Source organism: Apium graveolens, chromosome 11, assembly GCF_009905375.1.
Source record: "Apium graveolens cultivar Ventura chromosome 11, ASM990537v1, whole genome shotgun sequence".
In the NCBI taxonomy this organism is placed as follows: Eukaryota; Viridiplantae; Streptophyta; class Magnoliopsida; order Apiales; family Apiaceae; genus Apium; species Apium graveolens.
The window spans coordinates 135,308,454-135,335,332 of record NC_133657.1 but is presented as its reverse complement, the minus strand read 5'-3'; the positions used below and the strand labels follow the sequence as shown (position 1 = coordinate 135,335,332).

At 36.7% G+C, this 26,879-nt stretch overlaps 1 protein-coding gene across 3 annotated transcripts; it reads right to left on the bottom strand.

The window, feature by feature from the left end:
• Positions 1-2,613: 2,613 nt before the first annotated feature.
• LOC141697710 (serine/threonine-protein phosphatase BSL1-like) lies at positions 2,614-26,879 on the bottom strand. Of its 3 annotated transcripts, XM_074502210.1 has the most exons (21): positions 26,436-26,879; positions 26,282-26,342; positions 26,066-26,144; positions 25,753-25,832; positions 25,573-25,667; positions 24,920-25,019; positions 23,753-23,822; positions 20,869-20,970; positions 20,566-20,647; positions 20,289-20,456; positions 19,733-19,865; positions 7,034-7,232; positions 6,785-6,949; positions 6,434-6,672; positions 6,063-6,147; positions 5,875-5,973; positions 5,600-5,799; positions 5,443-5,518; positions 4,668-4,803; positions 4,458-4,597; positions 2,614-4,311 (listed from the first exon to the last, which is right to left on the bottom strand). In XM_074502210.1, the coding sequence occupies exons 1-21, from the start codon at positions 26,635-26,637 to the stop codon at positions 4,228-4,230; spliced, it is 2,595 nt and encodes an 864-aa protein (XP_074358311.1). In that variant the 5' UTR covers positions 26,638-26,879; the 3' UTR covers positions 2,614-4,227. The 3 variants fall into 3 exon arrangements, with proteins under 3 accessions (XP_074358311.1, XP_074358313.1, XP_074358314.1); XM_074502212.1 differs by lacking the exons at positions 26,066-26,144; positions 26,282-26,342 and having other exon boundaries at positions 26,436-26,643; XM_074502213.1 differs by lacking the exons at positions 25,573-25,667; positions 25,753-25,832; positions 26,066-26,144; positions 26,282-26,342.

Genomic DNA, 26,879 nt, shown 5'->3' with positions numbered 1-26,879 from the left:
GTCAATCTGTAAATACTGATCGTAAAGTCTGATGCATGAAAACAAAAAACTAAGCAGATTTAGAGAAAGAACCTGAAACCATTCCAAGTTTATTTACCAGTCTTGTAAAAGTAGCTTCACATAGTGGTTTTGTGAAGATATCTGCTAGTTGTTGATCTATTGGAACAAAATACAATTCCACTGTACCTTCCATCACATGTTCCTTATGAAAAGGTACCTAATGCTGATGTGCTTTGTCATTGAGTGTTGAACTGGATTACCTGTCATAGCAATAGCACTTTGATTATCACATTAAATAGGTATTTTAGAAAATTCTAACCCATAATCCAATAACGGACTCTTCATCCAAAGAATATGTGACAACAGCTTCCTGCAGCAATATATTCTGCTTCTGCAGTTGATGTGGAAATTGATTTCTGTTTCTTGCTAAACCAAGAAACCAATCTGCCTCCAAGAAATTGGCAGCTTCCACTAGTGTTTTTCCTGTCTATTTTACATCCTGTAAAATCTGCATCTGAGTAACCTATTAGCTTAAAATCTGATTCTCTAGGATACCACAATCCTAGATCAGCTGTACTTTTGAGGTACTTGAAAATTCTTTTCACAACTATTAAATGAGGTTCTCTTGAATCAGCCTGAAATCTTGCACAAAGACATGTAGCATACATGATATCAGGTCTACTAGCAGTTAAAGACATGTAGTTAGTAATATCTACTGATGAACCAGAATCTTTATCTAACTTGGTTGCAGTGACCATCGGAGTGGATGCAGTTGAACAGTCTTGCATTCCAAATTTCTTCAGTAAATTTCTGGTGTACTTGGATTGACAGATAAAAGTACCTTTTTTATTTTTCTTGACTTGAAGTCCCAGAAAATAACTAAGTTCTCCCATCATATTCATTTGATATCTTGACTGCATTAGCTTTGCAAACCTTTCACAGAGTTTGGCATTTGTAGAACCAAATATGATATCATCAACATATTCTGTACCAAAAGTAAGTTCTTTTCATGATTGAGGTAGAACAGTGTTTTATCAATTGTGCCTATGTGAAATCCACTTTCCAGAAGGAATTGAGCTAAAGTCTCATACCATGCTCTAGGAGCTTGCTTAAGGCCATAAAGTGCTTTGTCAAGCCTGTAGACATAATTTGGAAATTTTGAATCTACAAAGCCTGGAGGTTGTTCAACATACACCACTTCTTCCAATTCTCCATTTAGAAAAGTACTTTTTACATCCATTTGAAAGAATTTAAACTTTTTGTGAGCAGCATAAGCCAAAAAGATTCTTATGGCTTCCAATCTAGCAACTGGTGCAAATGTTTCATCATAATCAATAACCTCCTGTTGAGATTAGCCTTTAGCAACAAGCCTTGCTTTGTTCCTTGTAATTATGCCATCACTATCAGTTTTGTTTATGAACACCCACTTTGTGCCAACAACTAATCTGTTCTTTGGTCTTGGCACTAGGGTCCAGACTTTATTTCTTTCAAATTCATTTAACTCTTCCTGCATTGCTTGCACCCAATCAGCATCTTGAAGAGCTTCTTCCACTTTCTTTGGTTCAGTCTGAGATAGAAAAGAATGATAGAGACATTAATTTGATGTTGTAGTTCTAGTTCTGACACCTGCTTTAGGATCTCCAATTATTAAGTCAGGTGTTTGTGATTTGGTCTACTTCCTTGCAGATGGAAGTTGATTTCTAGAACTGGATCCTCCCCCATGATCCATGCTGTCTCTATCAGCATTTTCTGATGCTCCCCCTGTAGTTATGCTCTCTGAGACTTCAGAATTTGAGTTAGATTCTTCAGGATTTGAAGAATCGGAGTTTCCAGAATTATCAGAATTTGGCTCATCGGAACTTGATGAATCAAAACTTGAAGAGCCGGTGACAGGTTCTGATGCTTCTTGAGAATTTGGCCTTCACATCTCTTGAGCTCAGAAATATAATGTTTAGGACTCGTAATCGAGCTCGCTTCAACTGTACTTGTCAAAAATTATTCAAGCCTTTACTTTTTTGAAACATTTGTTGATCTCATTCTTGGAGATTCTGGCTCTTGACAAGCTATGGTTGTTTTACTGAATATTTATCAAGCATTTATGTCATTTTGTCGAGCTTTTAGGTTCGCTTTTATTCAGCTGTCGAGCTTTAGATTGCAACTCTTGGGGAGATCTTGAATTTGTTGCTGTTGAGTTGTATGAGCATTTGAGGTCATACAAACTGAGCTTCACGGTCATTTGACACATTTTCATCGAGCTCTTGAATTTTAAAATTTATCAAGCTTGTATTGGAAAAAATTTGAAAATGCGGAGAGGCCTTTTGGAGATTTACAACTTACTTTTTCAGAGAAAGTACTATCAACATGAAGAGAACATTTAAAAGCATGATATCACCACTATGTATCTCAAGTCAGATTGTCACTAGAATTAATTTTTACGTTTCAGTTCTAGACTACAAATGTGTAAACAAGGAATAATATATACAATTAAGAGAAATGTATATGCATTTTGGAGATAAAATCACCGTATAATATTGCACATAAAAATCTTACTTAACCAAATTTATACACCTCAAATAGCAAGCAACAACAAGTTTTACCTAATGAAACCAAATTTATACACCTCAAATAGCAAGCAACAACAAGTTTTACCTAATGAACATAATCAATTAATTTCAACTTCACTGGTTTGACAATTCTACAATTAATCTACTACTAATTAACACATGACTATCGTGTCACTAGTATCAGCTAGATCTACAAAGTTAAGCACAAAATCGAATACCCGGTGCGCGAATGCATACCTCAGTTAATATCAAGCCTATTTGCACTTCGAAGCTTTCATAGAACCATAGATCGTAGTCAATTAGTGTCGAAGATAATTTTGAATAACCGGCCCGAATGTAAATGCTTGAATATCCGCCTCTTTGATGTGTTGAGAATTGAAATAAACTCGACAAATACCCGTACTAACTGTAATTATGAGTTTATCTTCCATGATACAGGAGATCTCGAACCGAAACAAGAGACAACCGTAAAGAAATTGAACACTTCCCCTCCTAGCGCCAAATGTTGGAATATGGTTCTTCTCACAAGTGTTTGTTTATACAGTTATGTTCTCTGTGTTTTTCGATTTTCATCCCCCTTCTCTCTTCCCTTTGCTGCTTTTATACACTTGTGACTTGTCAGTGAATCCATTTGGGCCTCTATATGGGCTTTTCTCACCAGTCAAGAATATTGAGGCCCAACACTTATCCTTCTGGTTTGTTTGGTTGGAGTTTGTGTGGTGCGGCTAATGGTTTGATATGTTTGGCTACCTCGCTTGTAGGATACTATAGCAAAGTATTGTTATGGAATCCGACTATTCCAAAATTTAAAACTCTTCCTGATCCTCCAAGGTTGAGTATTCCTTGCTATGACAGAATTAGCCTAGCTTTCGGATTTTGTCCAAAAGTTGATGATTTCAAAGTGGTAAAGATTGTAAAGTACAGATCGTGCGACCATAAGTATCTTTTAACTGTGGCTGATGTATATAGTCTAGCCAAAAATTCTTGGAAGACAAGAACAGTCTCGAGACAATCCAGTATGTCAGTCAAGAAGATTGATTGTTTGCTTATGTATGAGGAGCAATGGTGAAGTATTGCTGGAAAATAATCTGGAACAAAGATTTGTTTCGTATAATCTTGAAACGAGTGATGCAACGGATTTTGTATGGAAGAAACGACCTTATTGTGTAAGCTCTTTCGTGAAGAGCTTATTGTGTAAGCTCTTGAAGAACTTGTGAAGAATGTGAAGAATGAGGAGCAGTGATGATCCTTGGTTTTATTTCTGAATTTAAAGTACTTATTTAAGTTAGCCTAATTTGTATTAAAAGTTCGTATGCTTTATACTGTGTTGAAGCCCACAGCTGTAAGATTACAACTAAATGCTAATGCTGTTATGTTTCTTGTCGGTAATCATCCTTATTACATATTGGAACCAGCTGTCTCACCGGAAACAGAGGCAAGAAAGGCTAATATTACCTCATTCGGAAATAAAAGCATAGATTCATACTTATTACTTAAAAGAGATTACAAATCAAATCTTTATTATTCAACTACAGAATATGTATAACTAAAATGATTATTCCCTGGCCATCTCACCCTAGGCCTTGTCAGCAAAAACGAATTAGTAGTGTAAGCATGAGACCACGGATTTCAGATGAGTACTGTTGTAAAACAAAGATCAGTTTCAAATATAAGCAAGTGAGTTCCGATCAAGATCAGGCTGTGGACGCCCTCTGGTAGGAGTTGGTGGTCTTTGAATGTTTAGTTCCTGCAGAAGTATAAAACAAGAATAACTAATTAACAAAGAGAACAGAACCGTGTACACTACTCTCTCTCGTGACTTGGGTCTGTACGTTCAAAGCAGCAACATATCATGATATCAAGTGCACACATCATGCCCTATAAGAACGTTACCTGCATCCACGTGTCATCTGTTCCCCTTTCCGGGGATGCATCTGGTGAATGCATGGGAGGTGGCAAGGGATGAATCAATTTTGGCACTATCATCAACCCTCTACCCACTACCAGTATAGCTCCAGCATTATTGGCAGTGCCTGAATCCATATTTTTAATCAGATACGAAGTTAGCATCTTATCACAAGTAAAAACAAATTAATTACTTGCCGCAATAGTTCGTCGCAGAGAAAAGGGTGATCAACTGTCCCTGAGCGAACCGTTCAAACCCATCCATAACACATTCATGGGCTCTTATTATTAGTTGTAATTTGTTCCTCTTACAAAAATCTGTGACTCGATCAGGCTGCAATAAGAGATGATGCATTATTGTGTAATGCCTTATAAGAGCATATTACAACTTTTAAAGTTTGCCCACAGATTACTGATTAGAATTTCAAACTAGACATCCTAGAAGGGAGCATATCAAACAGAATCACTATAACAGAATCTGCTAATACGACACGATAAAAAATAAAAATGTTTCAATCTAGCAGATTTGCTGAATATATGTGACTAGGATATTATTTGTATAAGATATTATTTTTCTTGCAGCTCTTGCTTCACTCTTATATTCATTTCACTCGAAATGCTCTACTTAACAGTTAACACTATGTATTTTAGATTGATCAGAAAGGGTACTCTCTTCTCCTTGAATATATAAGAAGGCTACAGCCTACTGCCTGCATAAAACATATTAACTGTTGCGCACCTATCAGCTACATTTTTTACAACAGGTACTTCAAAGGATTCTGGAAAGTAGACTATTGTTTATGGATATTTGTTGACAGATTTAAACCATTTACGTTTTGAGTTCTAGACCACTAAATTCTACCAGTCATAGTCCATTTTAGAAAAAGAATATATTATCTGGATTTTCAAAACATAAAACAAATTACTGTACAGACACTCCTAGTTGTAAGGAGATAACAAACAGCGCACATACCCCAAAGCTGACAAGGCCAGGCCCTCTGGCATTGGGTCTCAAACCTTCTACGCTATCATTTTCTGTGGGATCAGACCTGCACAAAACATTATATGCTAAAGAGAGCACTCGAACAAAACCTTCACCAGCAGATAATCTTATATTCATATAAACATACCACAACAAGTCCATTAAAATAAGAGATCCACCATCCATGGTTATGGGCCTTTCTAGTTTCTCTATCTGTTCTACTGAATGTATCGACCTCCCTATACCTCCGTGCATACAGATAATCTTCTTCTCAATAAGGGCAGCGAGGGGAAGATAGTTAAAAAGCTGATTGAACCGCGTCCATGCCCAGATTCCATCATTTTCTCCCTGAAAATCCATTTACCATTAGAGAACTAGAGAACTAGATAGTAATACATAAATATTATATCATAAGCAGCATACCATTCTCTCGATGCATTCCAGACGAAATCCAAAGAGTGCGTTTATGTCAGCAGCCTCATGATTACCCCGTATTAAGTGAACATTCTCAGGATACTCAATCTGAATATTATATGAAAGAGCCAACACCATCAAATGATGTAGCACTGCAAAAAAAACCATATACTAGATTTGTCAAGGGAGAAGCTTGCCTTTAAAGCAAGAAGCAAAGTGATAGTCTCCAAGCTGTGTTGTCCTCGATCGACATAATCACCCAGAAACAAATAATCAATGTAACTGAAAAAATAAATTTAATATTCAGCTATTTAAAGGGAATAACAGAGCTTGTAATTCGAATTCTCAGTTCCCAATTTTCACACTTTGAAAAGCACTAAATGACTGCAATCCGTATTACAAAATAGCAATCACCGTAAGAACATATTTCTATTGAAGAAAAAGAATATACACAAACTTACAAATGCCGTAGTAATAATAAGAATCATCCAAGAACTTAAGTGATATTCTTCTGCTAAAGCATGTGAGATTAAAAATTAAAGCTACCATGAACTTCATTTTCACTTACGTTATATCTCCTGCTGTAGAAGGATATCCATACTCATCAAATAACCGCATCAAATCCCCAAACTGTCCATGAAGATCACCAAACAGTTTGATGGGTGCTTTTAATTGAAGAACTGTTGGCTCATGCATAAAAATTTGTTCAGCCGCATAACAAAGCTCGCCCACTTCATAAGAATCCAAAAAAAACCTCCTATCAACAGGAGGTTTCCAATTTCGAGGCTTAAGCAATGTAGATATAATCTGTGAAGTGAAAATATGATTATAATAATGCAAAAAAAAAGTAACAAAGATGCATTTCCCAACTTACAATAAAAAGAAAGGAACAACACATAGCGAACTACATGTTGCTTACCTTTTTATGTAGACCTTGAGGAGATTTCTGCCTTGCAAACTTTTTTGTAGGATGTGATAGATCAAGCAATGGAATCATTCGTCTACTTTCGTTCTCAAATTGGTCCAAAGATAACTGCCTTACCAATCCACCTAGGCTTCCTACAGTCTCTTTGGCAACAACCACCTGTAGAATCAGAACTCTTATGAATTTTGAAGCTTATAGATGAATAAAACCCTCTATCAGAATTGAAATTCACAAGATTCATACAGCTCTGGGGTGTAGACGAACATCTGCTTCAGTATCACTACCATCTGAAGTGGTCTCGGAAGCTTGTGTGTTGTTACTTAAGACTTTTGTTTCTTCAGTAAAACCAGGTGAAGATTGTGCGGCTTTCCAGACAGCATTAGCAGCCTCAGCTTCTGCAGCAGAAGCTTCGGCCAGTTTTGCCATAGAGTTTTTGTCCATGCTGACAAATATGAAAAAATGCAATTATTTAAGAAATCGAGTCAACATAGATGAGTTCCCTTCAGGCAAGATAAAACAAAGCAATATTGTGATTTTCATTCGTGATATCAAATTGGGTTGGGTACTAAATGATATATTTAATTTCTTTCACCTCGATACAATGGGTTGCTACTCTAAAATCCTCAAACAGTATATCACTTTTTTTTGCTATTCTTTGGTGTTTGATTAAATAGGACTTGACTTGAAATCAGCTCAGTTTTCTTTCATTTTTTTTATTGAACAAGTAAACAATCAGTCCATTTAAGTTCCAAAGTGGAATAATAATTTTTTATTCATTCAGTCCATTAGGAGAATGGAGGTTCATAACAATAAATATTATCCAATTCATTTGGCAAACGAAACATTGAATATCATTCGTTTACACTTTACAACAGGAACCTAGGATTCCTAAAACTTGAACACATTTTTGCTAGAGATGATGAAAAATATTCCAGAAAGGTCCTACATGTGGAACAAGGACATATATAAATATAGAGGAAGAAGAACGAGGCAAGGAGCAGTTCCTGGAATTCGAGCAACAAAAAAATTTCTAATAATATAAAGCACCATATATCGGCATGTGATTACCAGATACAAAATAACTTGATCAAGGAAAAAATTATGAGAGCTAATAAAGTCAAATTACAGTAACAAAATGTGAAGCAAGCATATTATAACGACTCGTATATTTCTGTAATATTTAAATATGCAATTATTGCGTAAATATATTGAATAAAGAATTTTGTATTAATTTTGGTCCCTGTGTCTGATTTATTAATGTTTATAGGTGATGGTTGGATTGAGTGGTGTGTTTTTATAATTAGTTGTTGCACCGTTTTATTTTGATTTCACTTTTAAAAAGTGATTTTATGACAATCTTATTTTCAAAAGCTATCTAGGTTGTCTCTAAAAATTTTTTTTTATGATTCTATAATTTTAAGGACTATTTTTGGGATTTTATAAAATTTACAAATCAATATTCTGTTAATTATTTATTCTTGAATGATTTTCTGACTGTGTTTATTAGTAAAATTCATATTTAATTCCAGACTTCTTCAAAATTCATAAAACTTGTATTTTATTAAGTTCATAATATTCTAAGAATTTTAAAATTATTTTGGAAATTTTCGGGATTAAACTTACCCGCACATGGTTTCGTTTAAAGGCTAAAAGCAGGTATAAGTTGTGTTTTGAAAATTGTCTTAAAATTTCAAAATCTATGTTTTTGCAAACTTGGGGATATTTGTGACATTTTAAGATTATTTCTGTAATTTTATGAAACTGTTTTGCGTGCACCTCAGTTCGTTAATTTCTAATTTTGAGACAAATCGAGCCACAAAAGAACCCACGTATTAATCCTAAATATTACGTATCTATTTTGTATCACAGTAAGGGACACCACTACCCCCTACCCCTGTACTCGGTTCTTCTCCCATCCTCTTTTGTCTTCTCTCTCTGTCCTCTCTCGCAATCTCTCTATCCCTGTTCCCTATCATCTATGTTTGCTTCTTTTTTCGGTAATTCTTACAACGCCTGTTTTCGGTTATTTTGTCGCCGTTCTTTCCCGTTTCCGACCGCCTGTTGCCGCCGGTTCTCCGATATGGTGGCAGCGGTTGGTGGCGGTGTTCGATTATGTGTACTGTGTGTGATTATGTGTGGTTGTGTGTGTTGTGTGGCCGTGGTTTGGCCGGTTGTGTTCTGTGTTCTGTGGCGGGGCTCCTCCGTTTGGGTCTTGCTGTTGGATCCTGTTGTTGGGCCTTTGTTTGGGCCATGTGCGTGCAGTTGGACTTGGTTATACCAATTTTTAATTTTAATTCCCTTTTCTTTTTTGCAGGGAATTATTGATTACAATCCGTGATATTAAATTATTATTTAAGTGAGCGATAATTTTTAATCGGTGAAATTTATTCGGACACCCGTATATTTTCGGGCACCAATAAATTTTGCCGCCGCGCACGATGAATTTTTACGAGCGCGCGGTGGACGGTGATGACCCTGTTCTGAGTCCTAAAAATTTTAATAAATAAAATGAGTTGTATAAATTGTTTTCGGGACTAAAAATTTAGTTATGTGGCGATTTGAATTGTTTGTGTTGGGATTTGACGTCGATTGATGTTTCGACGGGTAGGCCTATAAACAGAAGAGTCGCTGTCCAAATTTTTCTAAAAATTTCCTTAAATTATAAATCGAGTACATATATCTCGTTTAATACAAATTAACCCATGATTGTTATGTGCACTATTATTGCGTATATATTATTGTTATTAATATGCATGCGAATCGGGAATTATATCGTTGGATAATTATTAGTGAGGAAAAGTCAAGCACAATCGGTCGTTTAACCTAGGTTGTTTTGATTTCGTAGGTTCGAGTCAAAGGACCCAGTAGTTGAAGTCAATTAGAGTTAAGCCAGAGTTAGTGCAAAGCTTCGCAAGGCAAGTACCCCTGAACTAATCTTTTACAGTTCAGTATATATGAATAGTTGTTGATTTAAATTACGTACTGGAACAGAACGTTTTAAGTTACGTATTCCCCATATTTAAATATGTTTTAATGAACGAGGTTTTAGGGAAAAAGTAACTTCTGAAAATGCCTATCTCTAGATTGTGATTAAAAATTAAAAAGGGATTTTTAGAATGTGTGCTGTAATTGTTTAAAAAGGAGATAGGTGTAAATGGTTTTGGAAACTGGATAAAAATAAATCAGATATTAGATGGTCAGTTGGCGTAAGAGGTCCGTTATTAGGTAACGGCCCAGCATGGTTGCGTAAGAGGCTATGTCGGATGCGCGCACTGGTAGGCCGCTTAGTCCAGCATGACAGAGACCTAGCTAGTCTCTGAGTTCCCGAACGAAATTTGTGGTGGGATAGACTGATCAGTTGTCCCTACAATTCATCCTCTTTTATATATCTGATAAAGGTTTAATGGTTCCCGAAACGGAACAAATGATTTATAGTCCCCGTAACGGGACAGGTGGTTTATGGGTCCAGAACTGGACAGCGATTTTGGAAAGGAAATAGCATGCTAAAATTGAACTCTGGTATTTTTACACAGCACACTACAGATGATGTTATTTTGCAAAGCATGCTAGTTTTGATATCCTGTTTATACCTGTTTTACGGATTTTTCGTATATCAGTTTAATATATGTTCCTATACTGTTTTATACATCCTGTTACTGGTTATTCATATAGAGGTACTGTTGGGCAATGGATTGCTCACCCTTGCAGCTTGTTTTGTATTTATTTATTGCAGATGTCTAGAAGACCAGGTCAGCGTAGAGTGTCAGCCTCCGGTCCCGGCTCCTCTGAGGTAGTTTGTATCAGGCCCTGAGGTCTGATGAGTTGCTGTAATAAGTGAGAGTGTCTGGTTTTGAATAAGTCAGTGTGTGTGTGTTGTAACCTAAATAATACTTGAACCTGTTTCGGCTCCTGGTTGGGGTCGTGTATTATAATAAAGTTTATTTAGTAGTTTTTGTTATAATTTATCATATTTTTGGTGACGTCAGCCCCTGACCCCGGGGTTCAGGCCATCACAGTTGGTATCAGAGCTACAGGTTCAAGTCCCTAATTTAGGTTAAGAGATGAGTCAGTAAGGTGTAGGAAGTATGTCATATAGTGTGAGTCAGCAACTCATGTCGAGGAGCAACCTTAAGTGTCAGTCGAGGGTTCCGACGGCGTTACCCTGGCATCTATTAATATTTTAATAGACTTGCCTTAACCTTGTTATGTATTTCCTGTATATTGTTATGATTGACAGTGGCCTATAGTGATCTCCAGTTCTCCTTCTCGGGGAAACCCGTCAGACTCAGATGATTCTGATTCTGAGCGAACCTTGGATATTGTAGCCGAGGAGACTCCCATGCCTCCTCCACCTGTTCCTCCAGTTGTATCAGGAGGTGTGTCAGGACATAGTATCCGTCCTCGCTGGGTACGAAGGTCAGTGTCGGCTATTAGGGATTTCCCACCAGGATGTGGCCCTAGTTCCTCCACCTCGAGACCACCTGTTCCTCCCTCTGTTCCTTCAGGTGCATCCTCCCCGATCACTTACCATGTTCACCGAGCGGTGAACCAGTCTTTGATCAGAGAGCAGAGCCCAGGGTTAGCAGCTCAGCTTGACCAGATTCCGGTCGGGCATGAACCAGTCTTTGATCAGAGAGCAGAGCCCAAGGTTAGCAGCTCAGCTTGACCAGATTCCGGTCGGGCCTTTCCAGGGTATTCCTGCCCCTTCCCCAGATGTGCAGGAGAGAGTTCGATCCTTGACACAGGCTGCAGTAGAGAGAGCTCGGACCATTGACCGTTTCATTAGCTCCGAGTTTAGAGCTGTTCAGTACCAGGATCTCGTGAACTGGTTGGTATTTGAGTTAAGATCCATTGGTGGCAGTGGCAGTGGCTAGACCAGACTTGTTGTAGTGAGATACAGAGCTCGGAGTTAGTCGTAGAAGTTCTGTAGATGCTTTTCTTATGTATGTTTTCTATGTACTGTAGCTTGTATTAGGCGGGGCTGCTATGACAGCCAATTTTGTTGTGTACTTAGTATATTATGAGTGTTGTACTGTAGTTGTTAGATGGATTTGTACTGTTGTTGTACTATTATTTTCTGATGTTACGGTTGTCGGTTTTATTTTATTGCACTGTTGTTATTTCTGTTATTGTTATTGTTGTATTTGTTGTTGGATTGTCGAATTTAGTTATGCATCATGGGTGGACCCCAAATAAACAAGGAAGGGAATATTTAATTGTGACCGCATTCTCCTGATGCATAAAACTGTAGCTACCCGGTGGCACAATTTTCACATAAAACCTTTTTGTTGTGTTTCAGGAGAATGCCTCCCAAGAAAAATTTTCCGTCCAATTCCTCCAGCAGGAACTCTGAAGGGGGCCCAGTCATGGATGGATTACTAGATTTGTTGTGCCAACAGTCTAATCAGATGGCTCAGCAGCAAGAACAATTCCAGCAGCAGCAACAGCAATTCCTACAACAGCAGCAACAACAACAATTTATACAACAACATCAACAAATCCAACAACACTTACAGCTTCAACAACAACCCCAGCCAAAAGAGTTGAACCAGACTGTTAGTTTCAAGTCCTTCCAGTCAGTTAAACCTCCAGAGTTTAAGGGCGAGGTAGACCCGATTGCTGCTAGAATTTGGCTTAAAGAAATGGAGAAAGCCTTCACCCTTATTCAGGTGAGTGATGATTCTAAGTCAGATTATGCTAGTTATTTTCTGAAAGGTGAAGCAAGTTTTTGGTGGGAATCTGTGTGTGCCTTAGAAGGAGAAGGCCCTGTTTCTTGGGCTAGATTTACGGAATTGTTTCTAGAAAAGTATTTTCCAGATTGTTTGCAGAGTTGGTTGGAAGTAGAGTTTTTGGAATTGAAGCAGGGAGAAAGGAGCGTGGCTGAGTATGAGGCCAAGTTTACGGAGTTGGCTCGACTAGCCCCTGGATATGTGAACACTGAGATTCAGAAAGCTAGGAGATTGCAGCAAGGACTAAAGCCGGAAGTTCGTAGTGGAGTGGTGGCCCTACAACTTAAGACGTATACCTCTGTAGTTCAAGCCGCCCTGGTAATTGAAAGTGATCAGAAGTTGGCCTCCAAGGAAAGGGGTGATCGGAAGAGAAAGTTTGAAGGTGGTACAGGTACTGCAGACCAGGAGGAGTCTAGTCAGAAGTTCCCAAGGAAGTTTGGCCGGAATAGGAATAGGAGATTTAGAAGGCAAGGCATGGCTCAGACAAATTCCGGGGTCACCTCAGTTGCCTCCGCCCCAGTCCAGTCAACCAGGCTAGTTGTGGATTGTAAGTTATGTGGTAGAAAGCATAGTGGTCTGTGCCGGAAGGATGTCCAGTGTTTTAAATGCGATAAAAAGGGTCATTATGCGTCAAAATGTAACCTAGAAAACATCGGAGTCACCTGCTTCAAGTGTGGTAAGGTCGGGCACATCTCCAGAAACTGCAAGACGGCTACTCAAGGTAATGTAGGAGGGAATGAATCTCAAGGACCAGCAACTAGCACAGCAAGAGCCAGAACCTTTAAAATGACCAAGAAATATAATGCTCAAGATTCAGATGTGATTGCAAGTACGCTTTCTCTAAATTCAGTGTCTGTTAAGGTTTTATTTGATTCGGCAGCATCTAAGTCCTTTATATCTAAAGAATGTGTAAGTAAAATGAATTTGATGTTGGAAAATCTAGATGAGCCCTTATCGATAGAGGTAGCTAATCAGGATAAAGTTTCCGTAAACCAGTTTTGCCCTAGATGTCGAATAGAAATTTGCGGGCATCTCTTTTTGATGGATTTAATACCCTTTCAGTTAGGAGAGTTTGATGTAATTTTAGGAATAGATTGGTTGTCTCAGCATAAGGCAAATATTTATTGTAAGAAAAAGAAAGTTTTGTTATATTCAGAAGACAATAAAAGGATAGTTTATCAAGGACAAAAACAGGACAAGAAATTTCTTTCTATCTTGGAAGCGAAGAAGTTATTGAGACAAGGTTGTGAAGCATATTTAGCCCATGTTGTGGACACTGAGAAGAGAGTACCCGAATTGGAGAAGATTTCAGTAGTTAATGAATTTTCAGATGTGTTTCCAGACGAGTTACCAGGATTACCACCAGATCGGGAGATTGAGTTTTCTATTGATTTGATTCCGGGAGCAGAACCAGTTTCAAAGGCACCTTACCATATGACCCCAGTAGAAATGAAAGAACTAGCTAAACTTCAGGAACTTTTGGATAAAGGGGTAATTAGACCAAGTGTATCCCCGTGGGGCGCGCCAGTGTTGTTAGTGAAAAAGAAGGATGGAAGCATGAGATTGTGTATTGACTACCGAGAATTGAATAAGTTAACTATCAAGAATAAGTATCCCCTACCCAGGATTGATGATTTATTTGATCAACTGAAGGGAGCATGTTGTTTTTCCAAGATCGACTTAAGATCGGGCTATCATCAGTTGAAGATCAAGCCTGAAGATATACCGAAGACTGCTTTTCGAACCAGGTATGGCCATTACGAGTTTCTAGTGATGTCATTCGGGTTGACTAATGCGCCAGCGGCTTTTATGGATTTAATGAACCGGGTGTATAAGGAGTACTTAGTTAAGTTTGTTATTGTATTTATTGATGACATCCTCATCTACTCAAGGACCAAAGACGACCGCCGGACATCTAAGAATTGCATTACAAAGGTTGCGAGAAAAACAATTATATGCTAAGTTCTCAAAGTGTGAATTTTGGTTGGAGGAAGTTCAGTTTTTAGGTCATATAGTTGGTAAGGATGGTATTAAGGTAGACCCTGCGAAGATTGAAGCGGTATCCAGATGGGAGCAACCAAAGACCCCGACGGAAATTAGAAGTTTTCTTGGATTAGCAGGCTATTACCGAAGATTCGTAAAGGACTTTGCCAAGATTGCAACCCCATTGACCAAGCTGACCCGAAAGAATGAGAGATTTGTTTGGACGGAGAAATGTGAAGAAAGCTTTCAAGAGCTAAAGAAAAGACTAGTGACAGCACCAGTGTTAGCATTACCAGATGAAACTGGGAATTTCGTAATTTACAGTGATGCTTCTCTTAAAGGATTAGGCTGTGTGTTAATGCAACATGATAAGGTTATTGCGTATGCGTCTAGGCAGTTAAAGCCCCATGAGCAGAAATATCCAGTTCATGATCTTGAGTTGGCGGCTATAGTGTTTGCCTTGAAGTTATGGCGTCATTACTTGTACGGAGAGAAATGTGATATCTACACGGATCATAAAAGCTTAAAGTATATATTCACCCAAAAAGACTTAAACATGAGACAAAGGAGATGGTTGGAGTTGATTAAAGACTATGACTGTTCAATTAATTATCACCCAGGTAAGACTAATGTGGTAGCTGATGCCCTAAGTAGAAAAGAGAAATTAAATATGGCACGTATCGCGGATGAATTAGCCCGGGACTTGGAAAAGATGGAAATCGAAATTCGAGTATCAAGTGAAGATCGGGAAACGCTATACGAGATTACTTTCCAGCCAGCGTTAATGGAGAAGATTAAAAGATGTCAAGAAGGAGTTATGGAACGAGAATTGGAAGATCTGACAGGAGAAGAATTATGTACTCAAAAGGATAACCGCGGTCTATATAAGTTTTCCTCTCGCATCTGGATTCCTAAAGTAGCAGAACTGAAGAATGAAATATTGCACGAAGCGCACAATTCTAGGTTTTCTATTCACCCTGGTAGCACGAAGATGTACCAAGATTTAAAGAAACACTTCTGGTGGCCAGGAATGAAGAAAGAGATTGCGGAGTGGGTTAGCAAGTGTCACGTGTGTCAGAGAGTAAAAGCAGAGAGTAAAAGCAGAGCACCAAAGGCCCAGTGGATTGTTGCAGCCTCTGGAGATTCCACAGTGGAAATGGGAAGAAATTGCAATGGATTTTGTGGTAGGCTTACCGAGGATAAGATCAAATCACGATGGCATTTGGGTGATCATTGATAGATTGACCAAGTCAGCGCATTTCCTCCCGATTAATGAAAGGTATTCTCTGGAAAAGCTAGTTAAAATATATTTAGATGAGATAGTTGCCAAGCATGGGGTACCTGTGTCTATAGTATCAGATCGAGATCCAAGATTTAATTCGAGGTTTTGGACAAAGTTTCAAAAGTGTTTAGGAACTAAGTTAAATATGAGCACCGCTTATCATCCTCAAACTGATGGCCAAAGTGAGAGAACGATTCAGACGATTGAAGATATGTTAAGGGTATGTGCTTTGGATTTCAAGGGAAGTTGGGACGATCATTTACCATTAATAGAATTTTCCTATAATAACAGTTACCACGCCAGCATTGGAATGTCACCCTACAAAACTTTATATGGACGAAAGTGTAGATCACCTCTATACTGGGATGAGGTAGGAGAAAAGAAAGTGTTAGGACCTCAATTAGTGCAGCAGACAAAAGAAGCCGTGGTGTTAATTCGACAAAGATTGGAAGCCGCTCAGAATAGACAGAAAAAGAATGCAGATTTACATCGAAAGGATCATTAGTATTACTAAAAGTTTCGCCATGGAAGGGATTGATTCGATTCGGTCAGAAAGGTAAACTGAGTCCGAGATATATAGGACCATTTGAAGTTTTGAAGCAAATAGGAAAAGTGGCATCCGAGATAGCTTTACCCCCGCAGTGGCAGCATATCCATAACGTATTTCATGTGTTCATGTTGAAGCCGTACATTCCTGCCTCGAATCAAGTAATTGAATATGAACCGATCGAGCTTCAATATGATTTATCCTATGTGGAGCAGCCAATCCAGATACTAGACCGTAAGGAGCGTGTACTTAGGAATAAATCTATCCCTATAGTTAAAGTACTTTGGAGAAACCCTAGGGTAGAAGAGTCTACCTGGGAACTAGAATCAGATATGCTTGACAAATATCCTCACTTATTCAATTAGTAAAGATTCTGAGGACAGAATCTTTTTAAGGGGGAAGGATATAACGACTTGTATATTTCTGTAATATTTAAATATGCAATTATTGCGTAAATATATTGAATAAAGAATTTTGTATATTTTTTGTTCCTTGTGTCTGATTTATTATTGTTTATAGGTGATGGTTGGATTGCGTGGTGTGTTTTTATAATTAGCCGCTGCACCGTTTTATTTTGATTTCACTTTTAAAAAGTGATTTTATGAAAATCTTATTTTCAAAAGCTATTTAGGTTGCCTCTAAAATTTTTTTTTATGATTCTATAATTTTAAGGACTATTTTTGGGATTTTATAAAATTTACAAATCAATATTCTGTTAATTATTTATTCTTGAATGATTTTCTGACTGTGTTTATTAGTAAAATCCATATTTAATTCCAGACTTCTTCAAAAATCATAAAACTTGTATTTTATTAAGTTCATAATATTTTGAGAATTTTAAAATTATTTTGGAAATTTTCGGGATTAAACTTACCCGCACATGGTTTCGTTTAAAGGCTAAAAGCGGGTATAAGTTGCGTTTTGAAAATTATCTTAAAATTTCAAAATCTATGTTTTTGCAAACTTCGGGATATTTGTGACATTTTAAGATTATTTCTGTAATTTTATGAAATTGTTTTGCGTGCACCTCAGTTCGTTAATTTCTAATTTTGTATCACAGTAGGGGACACGTGTTACCTGTTTGTGCCTAGTTCTAACACTTGTTAAACAAAAACATAACAACCCACTACCCTTCTACCCCTGTACTCGGTTCTTCTCCCATCCTCTTTTGTCTTCTCTCTCTGTCCTCTCTCGTAATCTCTCTATCCATGTTCCCTCTCATCTATGTTTGCTTCTTTTTTCGGTAATTCTTACAACGCCTGTTTTCGGTTATTTTGTCGTCGTTCTTTCCCGTTTCCGGCCGCCTGTTGCCGCCGGTTCTTCGGTATGGTGGCGGCAGTGGGTGGTGGTGTTCGATTATGTGTACTGTATGTGATTATGTGTGTGTATTGTGTGATGTGTGTATGTGAATTGTGTGATGTGTGTGTGTATGTGAAGTGTGTGTGTGGGTGTGCAGAGTGTGGTTGTGTGTGTTGTGTGGCCGTGGTTTGGCCGGTTGTGTTCTGTGTTCTGTGGCGGGGCTCCTCCGTTTGGGCCTTGCTGTTGGATCCTGTTGTTGGGCCTTTGTTTGGGCCCTGTGCGTGCAGTTGGACTTGGTTATAACAATTTTTAATTTTAATTCCCTTTTCTTTTCTGCAGGGAATTATTGACTACAATCCGTGATATTAAATTATTAATTAAGTGAGCGATAATTTTTAATCGGTGAAATTTATTCGGACACCCGTATATTTTCGGGCACCAATAAATTTTGCTGCCTCGCGCGATGATTTTTTACGAGCGCGCGGTGGACGGTGATGACCCTGTTCTGAGTCCTAAAAATTTTAATAAATAAAATGAGTTGTATAAATTGTTTTCGGGACTAAAAATTTAGTTATGTGACGATTTGAATTGTTTGTGTTGGGATTTGACGTCGATTGATGTTTCGACGGGTAGGCCTATAAACAGAAGAGCCGCTGTCCAAATTTTTCTAAAAATTTCCTTAAATTATAAATCGAGTACATATATCTCGTTTAATACAAATTAACCCATGATTGTTATGTGCACTATTATTGCGTATATATTATTGTTATTAATATGCATGCGAATCGGGAATTATATCGTTGGATAATTATTAGTGAGGAAAAGTCAAGCACAATCGGTCGTTTAACCTAGGTTGTTTTGATTTCGTAGGTTCGAGTCAAAGGACCCAGTAGTTGAAGTCAATTAGAGTTAAGCCAGAGTTAGTGCAAAGCTTCGCAAGGCAAGTACCCCTGAACTAATCTTTTACAGTTCAGTATATATGAATCGTTGTTGATTTAAATTACGTACTGGAACAGAACGTTTTAAGTTACGTATTCCCCGTATTTAAATATGTTTTACTGAACGAGGTTTTGAAGAAAAAGTAACTTCTGAAAATGCCTATCTCTAGATTGTGATTAAAAATTAAAAAGGGATTTTTAGAATGTGTGCTGTAATTGTTTAAAAAGGAGATAGGTGTAAATGGTTTTGGAAACTGGATAAAAATAAATCAGATATTGGATGGTCAGTTGGCGTAAGAGGTCCGTTATTAGGTAACGGCCCAGCATGGTTGCGTAAGAGGCTAAGTCGGATGCGCGCACTGGTAGGCCGCTTAGTCCAGCATGACAGAGACCTAGCTAGTCTCTGAGTTCCGGAACGAAATTTGTGGTGGGATAGACTGATCAGCTGTCCCTAGAATTCATCCTCTTTTATATATTTGATAAAGGTTTAATGGTTCCCGAAACGGAACAAATGATTTATAGTCCCCATAACGGGACAGGTGGTTTATGGGTCCAGAACTGGACAGTGATTTTGGAAAGGAAATAGCATGCTAAAATTGAACTCTGGTATTTTTACACAGCACACTACAGATGATGTTATTTTGCAAAGCATGCTAGTTTTGATATCCAGTTTATACCTAATTTACGGATTTTTCGTATATCAGTTTAATATCTGTTCCTATACTGTTTTATACATCATGTTACTGGTTATTCATATAGAGGTACTATTGGGCAATGGATTGCTCACCCTTGCAGCTTATTTTGTATTTATTTATTGCAGATGTCTAGAAGACCAGGTTAGCGTAGAGTGTCAACCTCCGGTCCCGACTCCTCTAAGGTAGTTTGTATCAGGCCCTGAGGTCTGATGAGTTGCTGTAATAAGTGAGAGTGTCTGGTTTTGAATAAGTTAGTGTGTGTGTTGTAACCTAAATAATACTTGAACCTGTTTCGGCTCCTGGTTGGGGTCGTGTATTATAATAAAGTTTATTTAATAGTTTTTGTTATAATTTATCATATTTTTGGTGACGTCAGCCCCTGACCCTCGGGATTGAGGCCGTCACACATATGGTCAGAAGAAAATGTTAGTAAAGTGCAGAACTCAGGCAAAAATATAACAGATGTAACCTTGAGCCAGCAGCAGAAGAGACAGATCCGTCAAGATTTCTCGTTGAGGCCCTCCCAGAAAGTGAAGAAGAAGAATTGATGTCAGAATGAGCTGGTGAATTCTCTGCAACGAGAAAATCGTCTAACACCAAATCTGTGCCAAGAAAGGTAAAGGATCTTCTGATGTTTAAATAAAAGATGAAATAACCAAACATATAAACGTCATCTACTCTTTCCAAATATAAACCAGAAAAGAAAAAGAGAAAGTACCAGTAATATAATAAACTAGAGAACATGCAGTTACTTTATCATATACAGTTCACAAAATTTTTGAACTGCTTTGAACGCAAATTTGTGAATTGTATATTTAATTTCTCATAACTTGTAGATGTGGGTAACTACAGTACAAATGAAATGTCACATTTAATGTGTACGCATGCTTTCTCCGAATTGTAAAACTCGTGAAAAAAAAACTTGTGAAAGGTGACACTGAAGAGTAAAAGAATTACTGATTATGTACTTCAGGTTTTAGAAGGAGTAGACAATCCAACAATAGAATAAAAGCGTTACCCAATACCTCCTCTGAGTCCACCATGAATATATACTTGTGTATCAACAGATGCAGCAGTATGACGACAGCGACGCAAGAGTTCTAAAGAAGGATCGTGCTCAGCCCCCTTGTTGGTGCTTGAAGAAGTTACCAGTCCATTTTTATCCAACCAAACTCCAGCAGCAGTATCAAGAACTTCCATAACATAATTACCATTGAGAAGAGAACAGTTTAGCACTTACCGACTTTATTAATTTTAAAGTAGTGCAATTGCTATCGAACTTGCATCCGATTTAAAAATTACCTGCAACAGCTGCTTCACCATCAACTCCCCGCCCTCCCCTTACAGAACCTCCGGTAACATGCAATCTAGCGCCAACAAAGACCTAACAAGTAATTGAAGTAAGTTGGGTTAGCAACAACGATTGTACAAAAACTAAACTGTCATGCCAATACCAGTAGAAACCCAGTTATTAAAAGTTTACCCTTCCAGGGCTTCAGCAGAACTTTATTTCAATTAACAAAACAAGAACGAGGGACGGGAAGAAGAAGAAAGAATGCCAAAGAAAATAAAACAAAACTTGTGAAATGTGCTATTTACACTTACAGCTGCATGTTGATATCTTGATGTAGGAGAAACACCAGGTGCAAGAGTCCATTCCCACTGGCCATTGCTATGCATAAGCAGTCCATAAGCATCAGCTAGTGGCTGTAGATGCACATGCATACATAATAGGGTCAGACAATTAAAAAAAGTAAAAAGCATTCATAATTTCATTTCGTAAGAAAAAGTTGTTCTATCAGAAAGTAACATCTGTTCAACCAAACCTCTTGTTTGAAAATCTAAACCTTGAGAAAAATTGACAATCTACTACAGTCCTGTTAATTTAAACTCCATGCTAATATTGCTTATTTGCAGGCATCTCATGAGGATATGTTGTTAATCTTCAGTATTCTATTGCTTATCTGCAGGCATCTCAAAGTTCACTTATACGGTTATACCCTCTCTTTTTTTACTAATAGGTAAAGTGCAGGAAATTCCAGAGTGATATGTATATGTATATTACTGGGAAAATGCCTATACTACAATTTGCTACCTTTCTTCCATTACTTTCTTTATAAGATAAATAATATATATTTAAATGGGAGCCAAAACAACAATAGCACCACCTATATATACCAGTGACAGATTAGCATGATCAGGTAGTAAGACAAACTTCTTTTGCTATGTGTCTGAACTAATAATAAGTTCATTGAACACTGCAAATATTTTTAGAAAGTGTAAACTATTGAATAACAGGCAAGTAGTTAAAAAAGAACAACTGGTATATAATACAAAAACAAAAAATATTTAATATGTACAAATAAAAAAATGCAGAAGGATCGATCTTATGGGATATTTGATAGTTTGTAGGCTGGTAATTAAAAGGGTTCACTGATAGAGTATATATTTATATATATTTTAAAGAATTTTATTCTCATATCTATAATATTATATCATTAATTGGATATTATTAATTAGAGTTTATTGTTTTATGACAGGAAATAAAGAATTCCCAACTTTAGATGGAATTGGGCTTATTTGGACTTAAATCGTAAGAAAATTCGGATTTATTGGGCCCTACGCACATACATCACTGTTTGGGCCTTAACGCCTTAACTTGAGTTCTAGACATCAGAATTGAGCGATCTTACGACCCATGCGAAACTAACAAAGTTATCTACAGTTTAGAAGTGGTCCAACATCAAGAATCCATAATCAGGCCTGGAAGACAGCCTACGAATTTTACATCAAAGTCCAATTTATTTTGGGAAGAGCATTGAAAATCTTTAATATATACTAGCCTATAACCCATGCGATGCACGAACTGATTATAATATTTTTAATTTTATTATTTCGTAAAACTAAATTATAAAAATAATGGTTATATATATATATTATTGAGATTAATGAAGTTAAAATATTTATGTATTATTTTGTAGGTATTATATTATTGAAGTATTCAAAATTTCAATATATAAAATTTTTAAAAGTCTTTTCTTCTTCTACGACCTATATGGCGGGTGCAGGGCCTATAGGAAAGTGGGAGTTATGCATAGCATATCAGTGTATGTGGATGATTTGCTATTGTTTTTTTAATTTTTTCTTGATTTAAAAAATATTTTATTATATTATATTTTAAATTAATAAAATTAATTTTGGAAGTGTTTGATTTCTTACTAAGAAAGAAGTTTGAGTGCGCTTATATATCAAGCTGGATTATAATTGGTGCACGGCCTATAGGAAAGTGGGAGTTATGCATAGCATATCAGTGTATGTGGATGATTTGCTATTGTTTTTTTTTAATTTTTTTGATTTAAAAAATATTTTATTATATTATATTTTAAATTAATAAAATTAATTTTGGAAGTGTTTGATTTCTTACTAAGAAAGAAGTTGAGTGCGCTTATATATCAAGCTCGATTATAATTCATAGTGTTAGTAGTTATATTAGATACATGATTTATTTATTTTAATTAATTAATATTTGTTTAAACTTTTTTTGGAAGGTGTTAAAATATTTTTTAGGAAGGTGTTAACCAACCGATCAAACGAAACCATGTTTCGCTTATAATAATATAGTATAGATTAGGTTTTATATATTGTATATGCGTCCATAACATATTGTATTAGAGAATAGAATAGAGATATTTTGTAATTCTTGAGACAAAAGGAGAAGAAGCACTTTGAGAGAGAGGTTTAAGGAAGGAGCGAAGGGATTCGTTCGGATTTCAAAGGAACTCTTAAAATTGTATTCTTTGTACATCAATTCTTAAACTCATGGTTTGCCTTCTTAATATATATTTTGTTTATCTTATCATGAGTAACTAATTCCTTAATCCAAGAGTTGGGTAGTATTGATTGGCTTAATATGTTTGTTTGATTATATTGTGATTTTCTTGTTATTGTTATTTTGTCATTGAGCGCTTTATATAATTAGAGGATTAGCTAACTTCTAATTGAATCTATAGGAGTTATAACGAATCGGAAGAGGAGTTGTAATTCTAGTACATGATATGATGGACACAATTTTAGTATTAGATCGGGAGAATGATATGAGAATTGTGAAACTTATAATCTTTGCATTTTAATAGTCTATAATTGTATTTTGTATGACCATGGGAGTGGCGTTCAATGGATACTTGCATGCACTATAATTTACCTTGGGAGAGGATTTTATAAACATTAGAAGGATTGTTTTTAAGAAAACAAGAACACAAATCAGACATTGAAGAACCCTGATTCTTGGATTGTTTTCTCTCATAGTTATTATATAGTATTATTTATTTATTAGTTTAATTAGTTGATAATTACACACATCCACAAATTATTCTCCACACTTCTGAATTGTGAGAAATAGGAGACTTGAGATTGGTATTGATATTAGTCCTTCCCTGCGAACGATACTCTAAAAATACACTTAAACATTCACAAGCAAGTAACACCTTACCGTGCCCGAGATGTCTCTTCCCCCACAGAGCAGTAGCATGCCATCTGAGCGGGCACTTGCTGTTGCATACCTACATGGAAGAATGTATATTCTGAAGATGAACTCTAATTCAAATATTTTCTACCTGACTTTTACGAAAATAAACTAGTACATTTTTTGTGATTTTATTTGTTTTTGTTAACTGCGACATTCCTACAACTTGACACTTGAAAACAGCATTAAATATAGAAATTCATTTGGAAACTAGTTGAGTGTCTGATACTATATAGCATCCGACAAGAATCATAAGAACCAGGTACCACGGTCTGACTGATGTATATGTTTATACATAAAATCTTTCTACTTCTTGTAGCTGCTTATAGGCTGAGAGGGGGAAATGCATGATAGATTACACTGTATATTGAATTCTTTCTTAGCAGTCTAGGGTAAAGTTCATACAATTAGACAACATAGAAAACAAACTGATAAATACCCATTATTTCCAACTCAAGTAGGATCGGGGGAGGGAGAGATGTACACAAAGCTTTCCTCTACCCCTAGGAGTAGAGAGTCTAATTATTTGTACTAATTGGGTTGGGACAGTTTAATCCATACAGTCTTAAAATCATGGCACAAGCTAATTTTTTATCGGCGTCACTTTTTAGATCATTTTGTGGGCATCAAAAACCCCCCACTGACAGTTTTAGATAAATAGTTTACCAAAAATTAACCAAAAGAAAAAGGTGGTAAGGAAGTGTCCACAAAACTGGGATAAGATTGTTCCTCATAGTGTATAACTAGAAGTTAAAGTAGTCCTATCATTAACTAAATCCTGTCAAATGAACATGATCCAAACGAAAACAAAATGATGAAGAAGTATTAAAGAAAAAAAATGCTCAAAGATAAGATAAGTAGACAATATTTATATCCGACTTCATACAAAATAGGACTACTTGGCCATTTGCAACCGAGGTTTGTGGTATAAAAGATCTCTATACAACTTTAAATTTTTAATGATGTCCCAAAAATCCCATGCTAAACAGTAAATACCGAAAATCCACTAGGTACGCTAGAGTTCGGCAAGTGAGCTTTATCAGTGAATCAGACCAGTAAAACAAAAGGAAGCAAAATAGCTTGCTTAGAACACCATAAAGCAGTTGGAAATCTATAATAAAAAATATAACTTACATCCTAGCCGAAGGTCTATCACCCTCTGGAGTGAGCTTCTGCCATGCATATGGTTTCTGAGCGGTATCCAAAGCCCAAGCATCTGACAGCACTCTTTTCCCTGGAGGAAACAGTATTAACTTGTATGCCGATAGGTGTATAAGAAAATTTTGAAAAGAGATTGTTGAGATGACGATTTACAGAAATATTATAAACAGTGCATCAAGAGAAGAGGTCCGGCACATGCGTAACATACCAATGATTAAGTTCTCTCAACTGTAGTCGCCATTTTAAAGGATTAACTTTCCTCGACTATTTTCACAAAAATAGAAGGCAAATTGGTTTTTAGGAGCTTAGAGATAATCACCAATCCTAGTAATACATAAGTTATAGTGGAGGTTGATTAATGATTAGTTGAGGTAAATCATAGACACTAGTTAGTCTATCTGACGGAAGTACAGATGCTTCATTTTCTCCCTGCAATTTCAAGCTTCTATAATAGATGCATCACTGTATGATACAATGGCATTAGATAGATGTGCTATCTCACTATAAATGGGCATAAATAATTGGTAATCTATATAATTCCTTACAAAAAAGAAATACAGCTATTTCTGATTGATGCGTGTGTATAAACTTCTTAAAATAGGAAAATAAAATAAAAATGAACCCACCGTCATTGCCACTAACAGTAACCAGGTATTTTTGAGCAACTAAGTCCATTACATGACCGTATTGAGGACCAGGACCTTCTCCTTGAACAACAACTCTTCATCAAAATCAGAAGCCAATCAAATTCAAGAAACCTTCAAAACTAATTAAACCAAAAAATCATTAATCGAATAGACGCCAACCTATGCCATTTAAATTTGTCATTTGTCATGTCAAGAACATAAAGATCATCCGTTGAATGACCGGCGGGACCTATCCCCCCCTAGCAATGTAAAAAAATCCATTACAAGTAAAAAACAATCAACTCAATGAAAATCAATAAATCCACCCCAAGCATTGTCGCATAGTAGATACCCCTCTTCTTGGTAACATGAGGTCAAGGGTTTAGGTTTCAACGGAGTCACGTGTGTGTGAATATGTGTGTGTGTGAGTATCACGACCCAGCCATACAAAATTATAAATGTATTTTTTCATCACTCAAGGATATCCACTAACCTGAAACACAACCATAGTACCAACAGCAGCAGCAGTATGTGCCGCTCTAGGTGAAGGAGGCTCACCGGCGGGTTTTATTCTATAGTATAATCCAAACATAAACCACCTCATATCAACACTTCCACTAAAACCTTAAACTTTTTCAACACGATTTCCGTTTCAACAAAATTCACAAAATTATCAAATCTTTTCAACAACAAACAAAATCCAGCATACCTAGTCCATTTTTTCGAAAGAACATCATAAGAATGAACAAAATTAGTCACACCAGCCAATCCTAAAATATCAAAATTCCATTAAATTACAGTGAAGCAACACAAACTACACATATATGTACTCTAAACCATAAATAGGGTATTAAGAAATGTACTAATTCCAGCTCCTCCACCGCCTTCGATAGCAGTAGCACCACCAAAGAGAATGAGACGAGGACCATGAGCTTTAGTAGGAGCAACAGCAGTTAAAGTATGAGCACAACGTGGACCAGGGGCATCTTCTTCTGTATCCCAAAATGTTTCAAAACCTTTATAACTTGGTGCTGCTATTAGCCATGGCTTTGTAGAAGAAGCCATCACAACCCCACCTCTTAAAACTCAATTTTACTACTTACAAAACACTTGTATGTATAGAAACACACTAATTTGACATGGGTTTAAGCAGACTGGTGCTTTGGGTTGATAAAGATTGAATCTTTACCTCCAAGATTTGTTGAATTGTTCTAAATAGTGCTTGTTGTTTTGTGTATATGTGTATGTATGTGTTCTATGTGACAGCTAGACCAGCCCTTGTCTGATAAATTCCTGTCTTTGTTGTA

Excerpts from the sequence above, each read along its gene's own strand:
- LOC141697710 (XM_074502210.1), bottom strand. The coding sequence starts at position 26,637 with ATGGCTTCTTCTACAAAGCCATGGCTAATAGCAGCACCAAGTTATAAA. Across the intron at positions 23,823-24,919 it reads GATAGACCTTCGGCTAGGAT|GTATGCAACAGCAAGTGCCC; the intron begins GTAAGTTATATT and ends TCTTCCATGTAG. Across the intron at positions 20,648-20,868 it reads CAAGATATCAACATGCAGCT|GTCTTTGTTGGCGCTAGATT; the intron begins GTAAGTGTAAAT and ends ATTACTTGTTAG.